The sequence below is a fragment of the Callorhinus ursinus genome, unplaced genomic scaffold (genome assembly GCF_003265705.2).
Source record: "Callorhinus ursinus isolate GAN/ISIS: 27379988/994484 unplaced genomic scaffold, GSC_fseal_2.0 scaffold5, whole genome shotgun sequence".
Taxonomy (NCBI): domain Eukaryota; kingdom Metazoa; phylum Chordata; class Mammalia; order Carnivora; family Otariidae; genus Callorhinus; species Callorhinus ursinus.
Window position 1 is genome coordinate 5,055,476 of NW_027397067.1, and position 18,997 is coordinate 5,074,472.

Here is an 18,997-nt window from a genome sequence, read left to right on the forward strand (position 1 = left end):
AACTGAACCAGGAAAAAATAGAAAACCTGAACAGACATATAACCACTAAGGAAATTAAAGCAGTCATCAAAAATCTCCCAAGAAACAAAAGCCCAGGGCCAAATGGCTTCCCAGGGGAATTCTACCAAACATTTAAAGAAGAATTAATACCTATTCTCCTGAAACTGTTCCAAAAAATAGAAATGGAAGGAAAACTTCCAAACTCGTTTTATGAGGCTACCATTACCTTGATCCCCAAACCAGACAAAGACCCCATCAAAAAGGAGAATTACAGACCAATATCCCTGATGAACATGGATGCCAAAATTCTCACCAAAATACTAGCCAATAGGATCCAACAGTACACTAAAAGGATTATTCACCACGACCAAGTGGGAATTATCCCTGGGCTCCAAGGTTGGTTCAACATCTGCAAATTAATCAACGTGATACAATACATTAACAAAAGAAAGAACAAGAATCATATGATCCTCTCAACAGATGTACAAAAAGCATTTGACAAAGTACAGCATCCTTTCTTGATCAAAACTCTTCAGAGTATAGGGATAGAGGGTACATACCTCAATATCATAAAAGCCATCTATGAAAAACCCACAACGAATATCATTCTCAATGGGGAGAAACTGAGAGCTTTCCCCCTAAGGTCAGGAACGCAGCAGGGATGTCCACCATCACCACTGCTATTCAACATAGTATTAGAGGTCCTAGCCACAGCAATCAGACAACAAAAAGAAATCAAAGGCATCCAAATCAGCAAAGAAGAAGTCAAACTCTCACTGTTTGCAGATGATATGATACTCTATGTGGAAAACCCAAAGGACTCCACCCCAAAACTGCTAGAACTCATACAGGAATTCAGTAAAGTGGCAGGATATAAAATCAATGCACAGAAATAAGTGGCATTCCTATACACTAACAAGACAGAAGAGAGAGAAATTGGGGTGTCAATCCCATTTACAATTGCACCCATAACCAAAAGATACCTAGGAATAACTCTAACCAAAGAGGCAAAGTATCTGTACTCAGAAAACTATAAAATACTCATAAAAGAAATTGAGGAAGACACAAAGAAATGGAAAAATGTTCCATGCTCATGGATTGGAAGAACAAATATTGTGAAGATGTCAATGCTACCTAGAGCAATCTACACATTCAATGCAATCCCCATCAAAATACCATCCACTTTTTTCAAAGAAATACAACAAATAATCCTAAAATTTGTATGGAACCAGAAAAGACCCCGAATAGCCAGAGGAATGTTGAAGAAGAAAAGCAAAGCTGGTGGCATCACAATTCCGGACTTCCAGCTCTATTACAAAGCTGTCATCATCAAGACAGTATGGTACTGGCACAAAAACAGACACATAGATCAATGGAACAGAATCGAGAGCCCAGAAATGGACCCTCAACTCTATGGTCAACTAATCTTTGACAAAGCAGGAAAGAATGTCCAATGGAAAAAAGACAGTCTCTTCAACAAATGGTGTTGGGAAAACTGGACATCCACATGCAGAAGAATGGAACTGGACCATTTCCTTATACCACACACAAAAATAGACTCAAAATGGTTGAAAGACCTAAACGTGAGACAGGAGTCCATCAAAATCCTAAAGGAAAACACAGGCAGCAACCTCTACGACCTCAGCCTCAGCAACTTCTTCCTAGAAACATCGCCAAAGGCAAGGGAAGCAAGGGCCAAAATGAACTATTGGGATTTCATCAAGATAAAAAGCTTTTGCAAAGCAAAAGAAACAGTCAACAAAACCAAAAGACAACCGACAGAATGGGAGAAGATATTTTGAAACGACATATCAGATATAGGGCTGGTATCCAAAATCTATAAAGAACTTATCAAATTCAACACCCAAAGAACAAATAATCCAATCAAGAAATAGGCAGAAGACATGAACAGACATTGTTTCCGAAGAAGACATCCAAATGGCCAACAGACACATGAAAAAGTGCTCAACATCACTCGGCATCAGGGAAATCCAAATGAAAACCTCAATGAGATGCCACCTCACACCAGTCAGAATGGCTAAAATTAACAAGTCAGGAAATGACAGGCGTTGGTGGGGATGCGGAGAAAGGGGAACCCTCCTACACTGTTGGGAATGCAAGTTGGTGCAGCCACTCCGGAAAACAGTATGGAGGTTCCTCAAACAGTTAAAAATAGAGCTACCGTACAATCCAGCAATTGCATTACTGGGTATTTACCCCAAAGATACAAATGTAGGGAATCAAAGGGGTATGTGCACCTCGATGTTTACAGCAGCAATGTCCACAATAGCCAAACTGTGGAAAGAGCCAAGATGTCCATCGACAGATGAATGGATAAAGAAGAGGTGGTATATATATACAATGGAATATTATGCAGCCATCAAAAGGAATGAGATCTTGCTATTTGCAACAACATGGATGGAACTGGAGGGTGTTATGCTGAGTGAAATAAGTCAATCAGAGAAAGACATGTATCATATGACCTCACTGATATGAGGAATTCTTAATCTCAGGAAACAAACTGAGGGTTGCTGGAGTGGGGAGGCGGGGGAAGGATGGGTGGCTGGGTGATAGACACTGGGGAGGGTATGTGCTATGGTGAGCGCTGTGAATTGTGCAAGACTGTTGAATCACAGATCTGTACCTCTGAAACAAATAATGCAATATATGTTAAGGAAAAAAAAAGAAGATGATAGCAGGAGGGGAAGAATGAAGGGGGGTAAATCAGAGGGGGAGATGAACCATGAGAGACGATGGACTCTGAAAAACAAACTGAGGGTTCTAGAGGGGAGGGGGGTGGGGGGATGGGTTAGCCTGTAGTGGGTATTAAAGAGGGCATGTTCTGTGTGGAGTACTGGGTATTATGCACAAACAATGAATCATGGAACACTACATCAAAAACTAATGATGTAATGTATGGTGATTAATATAACAATAAAAAATTAAAGAAAAAAAAAGAATGTTAGAAATTGAGCAGCTAGTAAAGATCATCACATTCAATTAAAAAGCTCCAGGTAAAGAGACTGTATGGTAAGGAAGCAACTTGGCAAACACCACATATGTAGTAGCTACGCTCTGCTGAAAAGACCAAATCTCTTCAAATCTTAGTATAAAGGATTTCTTCTATATATATATTTTTTTTTTTGGTTCAATAATTAAGAATCCATTTCAAGTTGTTTTAGGTAGGTAGGTAGATAGATAGATAGACAGATAGATAGATAGATAGATAGATGATAGGTATATCTATAAAGCGTTTTCTCTAGAAATCACAACGTACTTCTCATTGATTATATTTCCCACCCTCAACTACTGTGTTTAAGCAAAGTACAGAAGTTACCTGATCTTCTATAGGCATGACTAGAATGCCTCCAACTTTCAGTAATATTTTCATGTAGTTTTCATGGTCTTTCTGGACACCAGCTCCACAATAAATTCGATCATACTGGTGACTGTCAGATGCTATCTGGAGGCAATTACCAACCACAAATGCAGGTTCACAGAACTCAAATCTGCACAAAAAAACAAATGTATTTTAATTCATTTAAACAAAAGATTAGGTCTAAAAATTTTAACAAAATTCAGTTCTTTGAAATAGTGAAGTTACCAAAATTAATTTTAGGATAAAATGTCATTATGAAATTTGATTTAAATATCACATTTATGAAGTTTAACTGATCAAATATATTGTTTTACTATAGTGCACATGTTTTCAAAACATTAACCTATTTTTTGCCAGGCTGAACCCTCACTTAGGGCTTAAAAAAATGAACATAATGAAAAGCCCTTCATGATACCAATTTTGTGATACCCCACAAATGATATATACTAAGGATGAGAATCACAAGGGTCAAGCAAACAAGAAAAGGTTCACCTTCCACTGCCCTTTCCAAAAAAAGCTGATGGGCCAGTGGCAATGGGAAGGGCTCATGCAGTATTCATCTCTGTTTGATATTTTTGCTATGGCTAACAGCAGAAAGCTTTGTCAGGAAGACACCAATGTCCTGACCACACACCTTAGCAACCACTAAGATTAGGGAGATTTTCCTAATAGATTTTAGCAGGGCTGTTACAGGATGTAACTGCTGCTTTGGCCCCTGTGATCTCCCTATGCAACAAAAGGAGATGTGGTTTCAAAGCAAAGGCGTCATATCCAGGCTGCTTGCTCCTGGTTACGGTGTTGGTTCATGGTATATAGTTATGCTTTTACAAGCTACCCTATTTAGACTTCTACTTTATTCCTTAAATTTTACACAAATCAGAAAATAGTTTCTAACATATAACACTAATTAAAACCCCAATGCCCTAATAAAACATATAATCTTTTAAAAAACTAATTCACGAAATACCCTTTTACATCTAAGTTGATTAAAGTTAATATGACCACACAGCAAAATCAGGCTATTATTTGAGGATGAAATAATTTATGTTAAAAGTTTCGGCATGCAGTGAAAAATGACACTGATTAAATCATAATCATTTCTACTTTGTAAAACATATCCTGTCCTTTAGTAATTAACAGATTTATTACATAACAAGTTTCCATTAAAATTCACTAAAACACAACACATTATCTTCATTAATATTTAAGGAAAAGTTTACCAGAATTATGTCCTGTCTTCAGTATCCTGTCTTCTTAGTGGAGGGGCCACGGGTAGGGTGGGAAGGGTTGAGGGGTTGGGGTGGGGTGAATCATCAGTGTATACTCTCTTTTCAACACCCCACACTAAGGTAGTCCATGTCCCATTATTTCTTTCACTGTAACTGTCTCCTTGCTGCTCACACTTTTCAGGACTCTCTTCCATTATTTTGCTCCCTACTGCAAAGGACAGGGTGAAGCTCCCTTAGAGTACCACATGGGGTTCTTTATGACCCTACCATCAAGTTGTTCTGCCAGATTCATTTCCTGGTTCTGCCTCCCCCACACCACCCCCCATACTATGCTGTAGCCAGACTGAATTACAGTTGACCCTTGAACAAGGCAGAGGTTAGGGGTGCTGACCTCCTCCCTGGAACATCTGAGTATAACTTACAATTCCCCAAAAACTTAACTAATAATAACCTACTGTTGACTGGAAGCCTTACTGATAAACAGTTGATTAACACATAGTTTGTATGTTACATGTATTATATACTGTATTCTTACAATAAAGTAAGCTAAAGAAAATAAGAGAAAATATATTTATAGTACTGTACCATAAAAAAATTTGCATTTAAGCTGTCCCGCACAGTTTAAACCCATGTTGTTCAAGGGTCAACTGTGTCTGTTTCTAGTTGCTTAGTGGAACTATTCCAAAATGTTTTGAAACCCTGTATCTATGTACATGCTGTTCCTTTGACTGAAATACCCTTCCCTCTCTTCCCTTGATAAATGCCTACTATCCCTTCAAGATACAGTTCAAATATCAGTTTTAGTAATGAAATCTTACCCAACTCTATTTTAACAGTATCTCATTCTTTCTACTTGCATAGTACACAGGAAGTGTAAACTTACCTAAGGTGGGGATCATGCTTAAATTCCTTTTAAACTCAAGACTATGGTACAACCTATGATTGTCTAAAATATGGCCAAAATATAATTTCTTGACTTTTAACTAATAAGATAATGTGAATCATGGTTTAATCATTCTATCAAAGTCACAGTAAGCATTCTTTAAAATGAAAAAGTTAGACTGTTTTCAATTAAGTCTATCTAAAAATGTTTATTCTTATAAAAATTCATCTTAAATAATTTAATTTTATGATAATTTAAGTCAGTCTTATTTTCAGGATGAATATGAGCAGGGAATTTTTATTTTAAAATTAAATTATTAAAACCTCTTTTATCAAGTCTGTTAAATCAACTCAAAAATACACTTACAGATTTAAAAGCTTTCTACTTGTTAAAAATAAATGATAGCTTACAGAACTACTACCTAGGACAACACCACTGCAAGTAAACAACTTACAGTTAAAACCATTTCTCAGATTAGTGGTATTTTATATGTCCTCATCCCAGCAAAATTAATTAGAAAGAATTTAGTGCCTGATTTTAAAATCAGATGTGTGATTCTGGTCAAATTTCCTTATACTACTCATAAGCACAGTTCACTAAGCGAAATATTATTTACTGAGCACCAGTTGTGTATAAAGATTGAAAACACAATGGGAAACACTCATGCCTACATCTAGTGGAAGAGATGAGCATCAAAGAATCGCAGTAATAAAGATTTACAACCATGATAAATGCTCTAAAGGAAAGGAATAGGAGTCCATTAAGACTGAGGGTGAACGAAAATGAACAGACCTAGGGAATCAGAGAATGGTTCCCTGAGAAATGTCAAGATCTGAAAGATGAGACAGGACAATCTAGAGACACAGGGTAGCCAAGATGGTAGTCACTAGCCACATGTGGATATTGAGCCTTTAAAATGCAGCTAGTCCAAATCAAAATGTACTGTAAGGATAAAATTCACATGGGATTTCAAAGATTTAGTCCAAAATAAATATAAAATAGCTCAATATTTCTTTTATATTTATGTGTTTAGGAGTGGGTGAGGGTGAGTGTGTGTGTATTTCAACAGCCACACAAACTGAAGATACTAAAGAAATACCCTTCTACTTATCACCTATAACTAAGAGCTACAAATACTTTCTCCTTAACACAATCTTCCCTTTGAAACATTCTCCTGGTTTTCCTGCTATGTCTGTGATTATTTCTTCTGAATTTTAAATGTATCTCCATTACCTATTACAGTCCTCAAAATACATTTACTGAGTGAACCACATAAAAAACTTTTTTGTCAACTTTTCCACCTGTCCACTTTGAACATGAACCCCAAAAAACCTCAAGACTAGAAGAGAAACTTGCCCAGAAAGTTACAGAAAAAAATATGTGATTATGACACTTTCTATATCAATATGATGGTCCCTTGTTTTACTAAATTAATCACTATAAAAAGCCATAACTTCATGCTACAGAATACAGTTTTTCTCAAAATGCAAAAAAAAAAAAAAAAGCAAAACAAATAATTTAAAAAAATCTTTGTCTTTAATGAATAAATCAACTGCCCTATAACTGAAAGGCACTTTTTTGGGCCTTTCTGAAGATCTTAAATAAGCCACCATAATTTTAGGAAACAACTTAATGCTTTCTTCCCCAGTAATGCAGATCAAAACAAGTATATTTGCTTCCACTTAGGGAGTAATACAAAGGATCATTATACGGAAAATCAGATCTCTAAATCTATCAATTTCTACTAATGCAAATGGAACATATATTTCTAACAAATACATATGGGATCTTTACACTTTCATTTAACATAGTCAAATTAATCTCCTTTAATAGAATACTCAAATCTGAAAAGTTAATCAAACTTGAGATGTTCCAAAGGATTAGACTATTTCTAGATACAAAATAGTAAAACTTCAAGGACATAAGTAACATTGGGGAGAACACTGTATATTTTTAAATGTTGGCACTTAAATATGTAGAACATAGAAAATTCACAGAAAAACTGTAACACTACCAATTTAGTGGTTATTAAGAAAAGCATCTACCAGAGATACTGTCCTATCTGGTGATTCCTTATTGTAACTATGGCTTGATCTTTTCTACCAGTAATACATGAATCCTTCACATCAGTAAAGAATACAAAACAATTCTCAAATTGCATATTATATATATATATATATATGTTTTATATATATGTGTGTATACACACACACACAAACATATATATATATGTGTATATATATATATATAAATGGGTAATGGATTATTTTTCCTGATAAAGGACTTAGAGATGAGCTTTAGTATTTCTAACTAAGTACATAGTTGAGGATCTTACTTAGACATTTTGTATTCTAATATTAAAACTATGGCTTATTTTATTAATAGCATTTCACATAAATAAACCCATACCAATTCCAGGGCTAACAATATTGTTTGAGAAAGTCTATGATTAAAAATGTTTAGGCCAATGTTTATGGATATGCTCCTACCATGTCAGATCACGCTCATGCCAATATTTACAAGAACTAAACAACTGAATGATGGCCACCGTGTTACCAAAGTAAATTACAACTCCTATTCAGTCTTCCAATGTAGACAGGAAAATAAAGAAAACATTTTCTTCCGTAGGCTTTTACTATCTTCTGAAAGCTGCATCTCACCTAGGTTTCCACAAACCTCTACAGAGGCAAAGGACATATTTTAAACCACAAATACAACCTGTGTATAATCTGGAAGACTTCAGCAATAAACTAACCAGAAGTTTTCAGTTTATCACAAAATAGCACTACACTATTTATAGATCTATACATAAAATCTAGATTAAAAATAGTGAAAAGGAAAATCCAAATTCCATTTTTTCACATCAACCACATTATATACAAAACCTGAGGGGAGGGTGGGGAAGGCAACAGGTATACCAAAATGGCATTTCCTATGTGGTTATTATTTTATTCAAAGAAGTATGATTCACATGTGCTTGACCTAATTTTTATTCTTAATTTAGGAAAGTTCATTAAAATTTTATGTCTGTCAATAAAATGAAAAGTAGCAATCATTTTGATTCTTTGAAGAAAACTTCCAAAACACAATTTCCCAGATAGAGATGACTCACACTCCTAAATTACATTGAATTATACCTAACAATATAACTTATCTGTATACAAAATAAATAAACAGTTCTGAAATGTGTGTAATAACTACAAATTAATTCACGTTAGACTTATATAATTGTTTGTTGATTTAAATCTGAAAATCTAGTAACTGTTTTTAGACTCTCTTATGCAGAGGGAAAAATATTAGGCACACTCTTACTAAAATGTACACTGGAAATCATTTGTGGAAAAATATAGAACACATATTATTTTGGTTTACAACATGAACACTTGCCCAAAATAACACCGGGATTCTCATCACTTACCTTAGCAGTGGTTTTCTTTACAGGTGCGTGTTGGAATATCTTCGTCTGGAGACGGACAGGTGATTTCCTTCACAGCAGGGACCTTGCCAACTTGCCCATATAATTCTTTTGATAAGCTGCTAGGAGATCAGGGTGACCTAGCCTTGCCCTGCAGCTTCCCTCTTAGACGGATAGTCTAGGTCTAGGAGCTGACTGAGAGTAGAAAAAACAACATTCCCCTTCAATACACTGTTGAAGTGGGGGCTGACAATTTGCACACCTAGTTTATCATGTGCCACAGGATGCTGTCATTGAAAGTTTAGACAATTATTCCAATGGAATAAAGGATTTCAAGGTCATAGGAGAGAATCCTACCTTGTTCTCATATCTCATCCAAAACAATCTGCCAAATGAATCAGAGAAACCTCTTTTTCTTAAAACACTTTGTCAAAATACACATTTTGGGTTTTAAGAGCTATGACTACTTAGTTAAAACAAGACACAACTTCAAAACTTTCCATTGGGAAGAAAATCCATGGAAACATTATCTCTTGATCTCCAAATGCAGTTATACCATTCAAAAACTCTTAAATCAATAATTAAGCAAAGTAATATTCAAAAAATCGAAGACTTTACCTTTTCAAGTGTTTTCCCTTCCAACTGCACCAAACTCATCTCAGAATAATTCAAGCATTATTTAAAGCAAAGTGTTAAGAGTAAGTACATACAGTGTTCTTCCACTGAATGAAGCTTTAGGAAAATCCAGAGGATCAAAAACAATCTCTAAATATTTTATAGGAAATGTGCAGGTACATCACATAAAAGTGAGCCTTCAGTATTTCAACAATAATTTATTCTCCTAACAATATCTTTGAAGCCATCCAACTTTTCCCCATGCCATTTCTCATTGATGTTAAAATATATAACTGATAAATAGCCCTGATGACTATTCTCAAGCATTTCTGTTACCACCATTTGAATGTTTGTCATGATTAAAAACTGCTTACCAACCTGTAGTAACTGTTATAAAACTACCATCTGAACATTATTGGTGTATCAAAACATTCAAATATCTGAGAAATATTTTGAAATAATGTTGACTATGTATTTGTAGATAGCAAAACTACTTCAAGTATGCCATAATTCTCTTAAAGATAAAGCAGGATTACTCTAGTGATAAAACGGACAGGATATAGAAGCATTTAATTTTCCAATGCAAATCAAATTACTTGAAAAATGAACCTATAATTAAAGATAAACTTAGGCCACTAGATACTGCCATAAGTCAATTAAAGAAATCTTCTAAAATACAAGACTATCCTAACTCTGCACTTAACTTAAAACTTATATCTCAACAAAATTGAGGACTGCATTGCCTCTCCCAGTCATCTCTGCCCTCAAAAGTAACTCATGCCATAGGTGAGTTTCATTAATGAACATGGTAGGTATGCTTTGTAATAAAAATGCTATGGTGCATTTAAACAGCATACCTTAATTCTAACCTGAGGGAGGTAGATGATGAAAAAGTAAGTGCTGCTTCAACTTTTTTATCTGGGGCTAAGTTGCTTGATAGTAATTCATGGGTAGTAGCTTACTGCTGGGAGGAAATTTTAGAATAAATCAGTGTTTACATCATCATATCTAAATCAGAACTAAATAAAAAGGCTGGCTTAATGAGGTCACAGCCTGTCTATTCCTCAGTTTTCCTACCTGGGCAATGTGGATACCAATACTGCCTCTAGGGCTGTGAGCTAAGCACTCAGAATGAATGGTACATGGTACTTAATGAAGAGACAATACATATTAGGTGCTATTATTTTTTGTTATCTCATTACTGTTTTCAGTACTCCTATCATGACTCATTTATATGACAAACTACATAGAAACAAAAGTCCTCCCTTTTCAAACAGAATGAAAATCTTCAAATAAATCAGACCATGCTGCACTCATTTGACTACTGATGTTAGAATATTTCCAAAGTCAGCTACGGTATCCTTGAAACAGAGGGGAGACAGGATGGACTGATCTGTTGTAAGGAAATGGCACATTCCAAAGCATGCATTCCAGAGAGCTAAGTCAACCTCATGCACATGTACACATAGAAGTACATAAATATTGCTATAAACAAATGCTATACCAATTATCAACTCATTTGCAAAGTACTTACAGAGTAAAGGTTTATAATTCAGGCTACTTGAACTGACTTACTCTTCCAAGTTACTATAACTGGAGAGATTATTTTGTTTACTGTTCAAGCACAAATACCGATTATAATTTGACCTTCTCCAAACTTCTGCCCTCATGAAAGCCAGATGATACCTAAGGACCTTTAAAACCCAGGCCCGAAAACTTGTCTAGATCAGAGTGGGCTAAAATAAATGTATTCTAAAGAGTTCGTGTGAAGAGCAGAACAGGGGGCAGCAAACAGGCCAAATCCAGCCTGCTGTATGTTTCTGTAAATAAAGTGTTACTAGAACACCCCATGCCCATTCCCTTTCTTGGTAGCTAAGGCTGCCTCTGCATTACAATGGCACAGCTGAGCAGTTGCCACAGGGACCATTTAGCCCAGGAAGCCCAAAATAGTTACTATTTGGTCCTTTACTGCAAAAGTTTTGCCAGTGTTTAGAACGACCTTTGAAATTAAATGTCAGTTTTATAAGGGCATTTCAGCGAACCTGGAAATACCACAGGTAGAGCCAAAGGGATAAACCATACAAGAGAGCTGCCCCTTCCTGCCCATCTCCAAATACAGTAAATTTAGAGTAGCCTCTCCAAATTATTTCATTTGCTGATAACAGGAGTACATGGAAACATGGATACATGGAAAGAAAAGTAAAGTACATACAATATAATAAAGATTCTTTCTTCTAAAAGAAGAACTACTACTTTCAAGACAGAGGAACCAAGCTTGCTTTATAAAGCACACACAAAAACAAGTATTTTATTTTTTAAAAGGTCACCTTACCTTAAATATATATCTTAAGGTTGAGGAGTTTATAGATTCTTTCCCACCTACTATATTTAGAGTTCATTATGACCTCCAATAGATATATAAGATGCAACTTAAATCATAAGTGACACAACACACTTCTGAAAAAAGAACTGACTAAAAAAGATCCACACAACAGGATAAGTAAGATTGGAAGAGTTTAGGTTTTAGCTATCTATTCTGTTACACATAATCAAGGATGATCTGGTACTAAGGAATACCAAAATAGCAATCAATTTAACAGAGTTACTTTATATTTGGTTAATTAATATATGTATTTTGATAGCCTGTATACAATTAGATATAATGAAACTGCTTGGAAATGGGATTTTTAAAATCACTTTGCTCCACAAGTCTTTCAAATTCAAAAAATCGACCATAAATAAAATATCATCCACAAACATCAAGAAAAATGGCAAAGAAATCATCAAAACACAAGACAGAAAGAAAACTATCATACCTTTAGAATTTCTATCACCAAAACCAATAATATAAACCAATAATATAAACCAATACTATAAAGACCAAAAAAGGAGCCCAATGAGTTCCACATCGACTTTACTAAGCTTCCAACCATTCACTACTTATGCAAAATGAAACATTTTCCCAGTACTTACTATTTTTTGTATGCAAGATACTTTTATAATCTGAAAAATTTAACTAATACTTTAGAACACTACTGAAAACCAGAATAGATAACATTTCCAGAACTAATTTTTTCAGACTAGTTTATTAATGTCTGAATCTGTTTTAAAAATTAAGTTCAACACTTCAGAAACAACTATATTACAAAGTCTGACTGATTATTTTAACTAAAATAACAAGACCACTGAAGATTATAAAGAAACATTTAGATCAGTCGTGTCACCATATTTTATGATTCATCATTTTATGAATAACAAAATCTGTGTAACAGAACAACAGAACTCAAGAAATACAAGGAAATCTAATCATTTTACAATTATATGGAAACAATTTTGGAATTTTTTTTAAATTGAGACAATATATACAGTCTTCCAACTTATCTGTTATGAATTATTTAATATTTAAATTACATCAACATAGAAATGCTTTGAATAATGACATATTTTACTGTTTCCCAGGACCATGCCCACTTGTCAGCAATAAATTTGAGCTCCACAGATACTTGTATAGAGGTGCTTCAGTGATTCAAGGTTCATCCTTGAGTGTGTTCTGTCTGAAATGTATTACTATCTAACATATAATAGACCTTATGATAGACCTTAAACATTGGCTTTTACTAATAGTACTTTTATATTTTCTAAGTCCAAATGTATTCAGAAAGTCCTTATGCATACACTGTTTCAACATCAAAACACATACAATAGGAATTCAATAAATTCAACAAAATTCTACAGCTCTAATAAGCAATATAAAAATATTCATTCCATATCTTAAGCATTTAACATGCTACAAATCATCAGACAGACAGAAACACAAGACACAAAAGGATGCTAAAATTGAATCCCAACTTCTTATAAAATAACTTAGGCTAGAAACTATTTCATTTCTGTCAAACAACATGTTATTCTTGGAAATAGAATATGAACCAACACGGTAAGCACTTGAAAAATGATTCAAATGTGAATTAAATTTTAATTATTTATAAAGACAAGCATAAATAAGATAAAGGATATAGTGTTAAGCAAGTTGATGCAGGAAATTCAAACAGCTTGCTCAAATACACTGAATTAATTATAGAACAAAATAAACCTGAGCATTTTCCAATTCTCTTAAGTCTGCCTGCCTGAGGTCTTTAATAACCCAATTACAATCACACCTATACACAAGACTTCCCCTTCCCTCTCTATAACACCGAGGATTTTGCAGCAGTTTTCTGTTCTTCAATCAAGTGCCACTCGCCAGAGGATAGACACACGCTGGCAAAGGCAAAGGGAGTAAAAGTAAAGAGCAAGGGGAGGGAAAGAAAGGGCAGAGAAGGGGAGGTAAAAGAAAAATATTCTCCAGCAGACATCCACAGGGCCTTCTCTGCTTCCTTCATGGCACTGTCTCAAGCCTAAGACTCTCTGGGAAGAAGCCCTCAGCTCTGATTCAGACCCCCCAGTTTCTCACCTCCATGGTCATGGCCAGGGTCTAGAGATGAGTGAGGAAGACTCACTCCCAACAAGCCAAGTTGGAACTCTGGTTTTGTAATAAAACTTTGCTTATATATATATAAGGTGACTGAGTTCTAAGCTAGTGTTTCTAAGATTTTAAAACTTTCTTTCTTTAAAAATAGGACTAGTTGGGAGATATAAATGCCTTCAAATTTTACATAAACTCACAAGAGTTCATGAATTTTAGCATAAGACATCCTTGCCCCATAGTACTGTCATTGCTGAATTTTAGGAACATTATACACCAAGAAGACTCCCCTGCCAGGCTAAGGACCAAAAGTCTGTGCAGTATTTCTTCTAAGTCAAAATAAAGAGTTCCAAACAATGATTTTCTAAAGAAATTGCTCAAACACAACCCTATCACAAAATAGATCATGGTATTTCTATGATAAGGTAATTGAATGATTTAAAGAAAGTCGTTTGTATGCTAATAGGTATCACCTTCATTTTATAAAGAGGGCAGATCTATTAAATTATCACTCCAAAGGTATAAAAACAGTTCCAGAACAGAATTCTCTCAAGCCAAGCATCTTTACATTCTATTTTTAGAAAAGGTACTTGTATGATATTTAATGAATGAAACATTACCCTACTATCACTAATAAAGTGACAGTAATACAGAATTTTAAGTTATTTGTAATTTACTAGAGACTTACATAGAACAAAAATTATAGCATCAAATAATTTTTCTAACTTAATTTCTTCCATCATTTTATATCACACTGATTTTTGCTACATTCAACTGAGCAATTCAGGATCAATAAACTACTAGCACTGAGGAATAGACATGTCATATATATCTACTTATCAACTGCTTTCAAACCAAAACTATAGATATGAATACTTACTTATCAAAGCTATCACTATTTTTGATGAAGCTCTCCAGTTTTTCCTTGGCATATTCCACCACATCTGAATGAAGCTCAATCCCATGATTTATTCCAAAAGGACCTGCAATTGTAGCAGCAGCATGTTTATAATATATATAAATATGTCTTTACAGAGCTCTTTTAATATCTGCTCATTTATCTATCACAGGAGCATTTAAAGGCTTAAAGATGTGCACATCTGCTAGCCAGATTTAAAAAGCTGAATGGAAATTTCACTATTTGCATGGTTTTAATTTAAAAAAGAAAAGAAAAATGAAAGGCTGTTATAGAGTTCTCTCAAGGGAGTAGCTTATCCATCAGGACAATACTGACAAAGAAATAATATTTTTACATAAAGTTTAAATTCTTTACCATTACATTTTCATTTATCATTTCTAAAAATTTTATAATTCTAAAATGCCTGAAACCATGGGCTGAGATAGATACTATATAAATATCTCACACCACCCCACTATATGCTAAATTCTTGGAGGGCCAAGACCACATTCCATGCCTTTTGGAGCTCCCAAACTCTAGCAGAATGTGGCCATCAAGACACTTCATTGCAGAGCTGATCTTACTCTCCTGTTTTAGCATACTTCACACTTCACTTAGTATTTCTTTTACCCATAGCCATGGATAAGTGACATCGTAAGAACAAAGAAAAGGAGAGAGCAAGCCCGGGAGATGGTCAACAGATGGTACCTTGGTATACTCGCTGAGAATATGACCAAACAGGATTCACCTTTCCTAAAGCTACTGTGCATTATTGCCTGCCCCATGATGCACACGAAAGTAACACACCATCTCATCTAGTTAGGCTAATTGCTTTTGAACTTCCAAAACTGAGCCAAACAGGGTTTTCCACACTACATTTTTGTTATATTATTTTGAAATTGGTCTCCTAGGAAAAAGTATGTGTATGTTTATTTTCTGTCTCTGATACATACTTATTTTCTGTATCTTGTATCTTAAGAACTAATTAACTCGATATGCCCCCTACTGAATGTCATTAAAAATACAATAATACGGTGGAGTTCTACTGACCTCTAAAATGTTTTAAATAACAAAAGACAGTCATCAATTACCACGTTTGAATGTTCAGAGGGCACATTAAAAAAAAGTGATCTAGAACTACCTAAACTATAAAAATTAAACCAAAATGTTTGGAGACTATCTTCAAGCCAAAATCAGATGATGCTTTAACCTACTACATTTCTATCATATTGCATTTGATTAGTATTATTAAAAAAAAAAAACTGGTTCTACTTGAAAAATGTATTCAGATAAGAAGGGTAAATAAAAAGGTACTGATCTGTCAAAATACAACAGATAGAATTAACTCCCTTTGCAATGTTTTTATACTTTTTTAAAGTAAGTTATTCTGATTGATGCAATCTTAATGTTTTGATTTGTTGTCTCCTTACGATGGAACTGTTGCTATTCATCTGAAAACTAGAACATCCACCTGATAGCATTTAAGATCTCTCACAACTCCTTATTTTATCATAAACTGAGTCAAACAAAAATTTACTGTTTTCAAAAATAAAGTGGCTAAAAATAAACTTACAGAACACACAGTGACGTCTCTTTAATTTATACGGAATCTGAATATTTCGATAACTTGAATTTCCATAAGGAAACAAAGAATGTTAGGAAACACTGAATAAAGTTTTCCTCATTTAAAAAATTCAAATTAAACCAGTTAATTTAACATTATGTACATAAGGAAAATACTGTTCTATGAAATGAATTCATTTTACCCTTTTAAAGGAGATCCATTTAATGTAAAACAGAGACTTCTATATTTTCATCATCTAGCTATACTAATCAACTATTTTTATGAAAACAAAACAAAACTAGGGCTACATGGGTAAGAGATCAATGAAAAACATCAATATTGCTGTAATTTGAAGTTTCCTGTTAAGACCAAATGCATAAGCACTATAATAGAGTGTCAAGTAAATAATCTGGAATCAAGGTTTCTATTCAGTCTCTCAAACTGCTTTCTTAACAGAGGGAGTTTGACCTTCAGAGTTCTAGATCAAAGGGACTACACAGGTGTTCATCACTTAAAGACACCACTGGTCTCTTTTTCCTTTCCTTGCTTTCTGCTTATTGTCTAAAACCAAAGTGGCAACTTTCAGAAATAAGGTTAAAGTCTATTAAGAAAATTTCTTTAGAATGTTTTTCATATAACTTATTTTTCACATTACCTTGACATAAAATGAAAACAATTTCATTAACATATAAAGGATTTGACAATATCATAAACAGACATGCAGAATAGACTATTAACTTCTAGTGCAAAAACACCATTTATGATTTTTTAGTGAATGAAATTAATGTAAATAACAGAGACACACCTTTATCACTAATAAACTGAATAATAATTAACATAATGAAAATAAATCTAAAAGAATGCATTATTAAAAGGTGAACTTAAATAGCAATGTCACCAATATCTCATTTATTTAGAATGTGATATGCAACTAGAACACATCAAGTGTATGATAAAAATGTAGCATGATACTGTTTATTACAACTCATATTTGACATCTATATTAAATAGAACAGAAAAATAAAACAAAACTAAAAAAGCATACATAGCTGCTTCTAAGGAAAGGGATTAAGAGATCTAGGGTGAGAAGGACAGACACATTTCCATCATTACACCCTTTTGTCTAAAGTGTCTTGACTATACCTATAACTTTTTCCAACAAAAATCACTGGGCTAGTCAAAGAGATGAGAAAAACATGAGTATAAGATTTTCAAATTAATAAAATAAACAACAGAAAGTAATTCTGGCAGAAAGGTACAATGGAAAGGTCAATGGAAAAAAATGAAACAGTATCCGAAAGAAACTTTGTCAACACTTTCTAACACCATATCTAACAGATAAAGCATAAATTTAATTTTGTATTCAATAGTTTCCAATGCTAATTTGTATTTGCCAATGTGAAGGTTTTTCTATAAAATGAGAAAGGCATCATTTTTGTAATACATATAAAAAAATAAAAGTACTAACAGTTTACCATTATCTTTAATAAAGGAAAAATAGAAATATACACAGAAGTCAAAGTTTATTAAGACAAACAGTTACTAGAAAAACCTAGGTATCCTATGTAATATTAGATGTGATTTTTAAGGCTGGCAAAGGCCTATTTATTAAGAGCAATAACAAATATAACAAAATTCCAATATAATAAAATCTAGAGACTATTATTCCTTTGTAGTAGTTGGATCTAATCTAGCTCATTTATATCAGTCAATAATCAAACCATATGTTATATAAAGGTCAATAATTATTAGGTTTAGGTGTCTATTCAATATATAGATCTCTTCTTTACATCAATGTTGACCCTATGTGACACCCAAAACTCCAGCTTTGTTCTCTGAGGCACCCTGAAAGGCTTTTTGAGTGTGGTATGCAGGGTAGAGCTGGCCTGAGGCAATCCAGGGAAATCAGGAGAGCTTCACACGTTTTAATCAAGTTTTCAGTGCCTTCAGTATTTTGTGTAAAGCTAATTTACAGAACACAGTCACAGGAAAAAAAAAAAAAAAAAAACCACTTCATGATACATAAACTAGAAGAGCTCTCAAGATAAACTAATTTAAGATCCATCATTTCAATTGAGGACTCAGATCTAAATTCTATGGAGCAGTAGGAAAGAGAGTGGATTTAAGGTTAGATGTCCTAGTTTCCAATCCTGGTTCCTCCTTCTAACAGCTGCATAATCTCAGACCAGTCACTTACCCTTTGAAGTCTTTCCTATTGCATAAAATGGGTTCCTGGGAAAATCAAGTAAATTATGTAAAAGTGCTTCACCCACTATAAAGTACAAAATGGGTACAAATTATTAAAAATCATAACGTGCCCTCTTTGTATACAGAACTGATTAGCTATATAAGCAAAACCATAACCTCTAAGTAGTTCTCAACTCTGACTGCATACCTGGGAATTTTTAAATTATATTTAAAAGTAGATTAAATTTAAGCTGTAAATGCTTGGTTCCCAACCCAGGCAGGCAGAGGGAATCTCCTAGGGTATGGCCCAGGCCCTGCAGATAACCTTAAATACAGCCCAGGTTGAGCACACTAGCCACATCCCT

General features: G+C 34.1%; 1 protein-coding gene across 3 annotated transcripts in view; it reads right to left on the reverse strand.

Moving 5' to 3' along the window:
• Positions 1-18,997, reverse strand: part of PCMTD1 (protein-L-isoaspartate (D-aspartate) O-methyltransferase domain containing 1) — a 69,908-nt gene that overhangs the window by 15,571 nt on the left and 35,340 nt on the right. For 2 of the 3 annotated variants that reach the window (XM_025870588.2, XM_025870587.2), the window contains exons 3-4: positions 14,864-14,966; positions 3,338-3,509 (exon numbers count right to left, since the gene is read on the reverse strand). In XM_025870588.2, the coding sequence (XP_025726373.1) occupies positions 3,338-3,509; positions 14,864-14,966 (275 nt within the window). Of the gene's footprint in view, positions 1-3,337; positions 3,510-8,909; positions 9,102-14,863; positions 14,967-18,997 lie in introns of those variants that run through there. The other variant, XM_025870590.2, reaches the window with a different exon arrangement.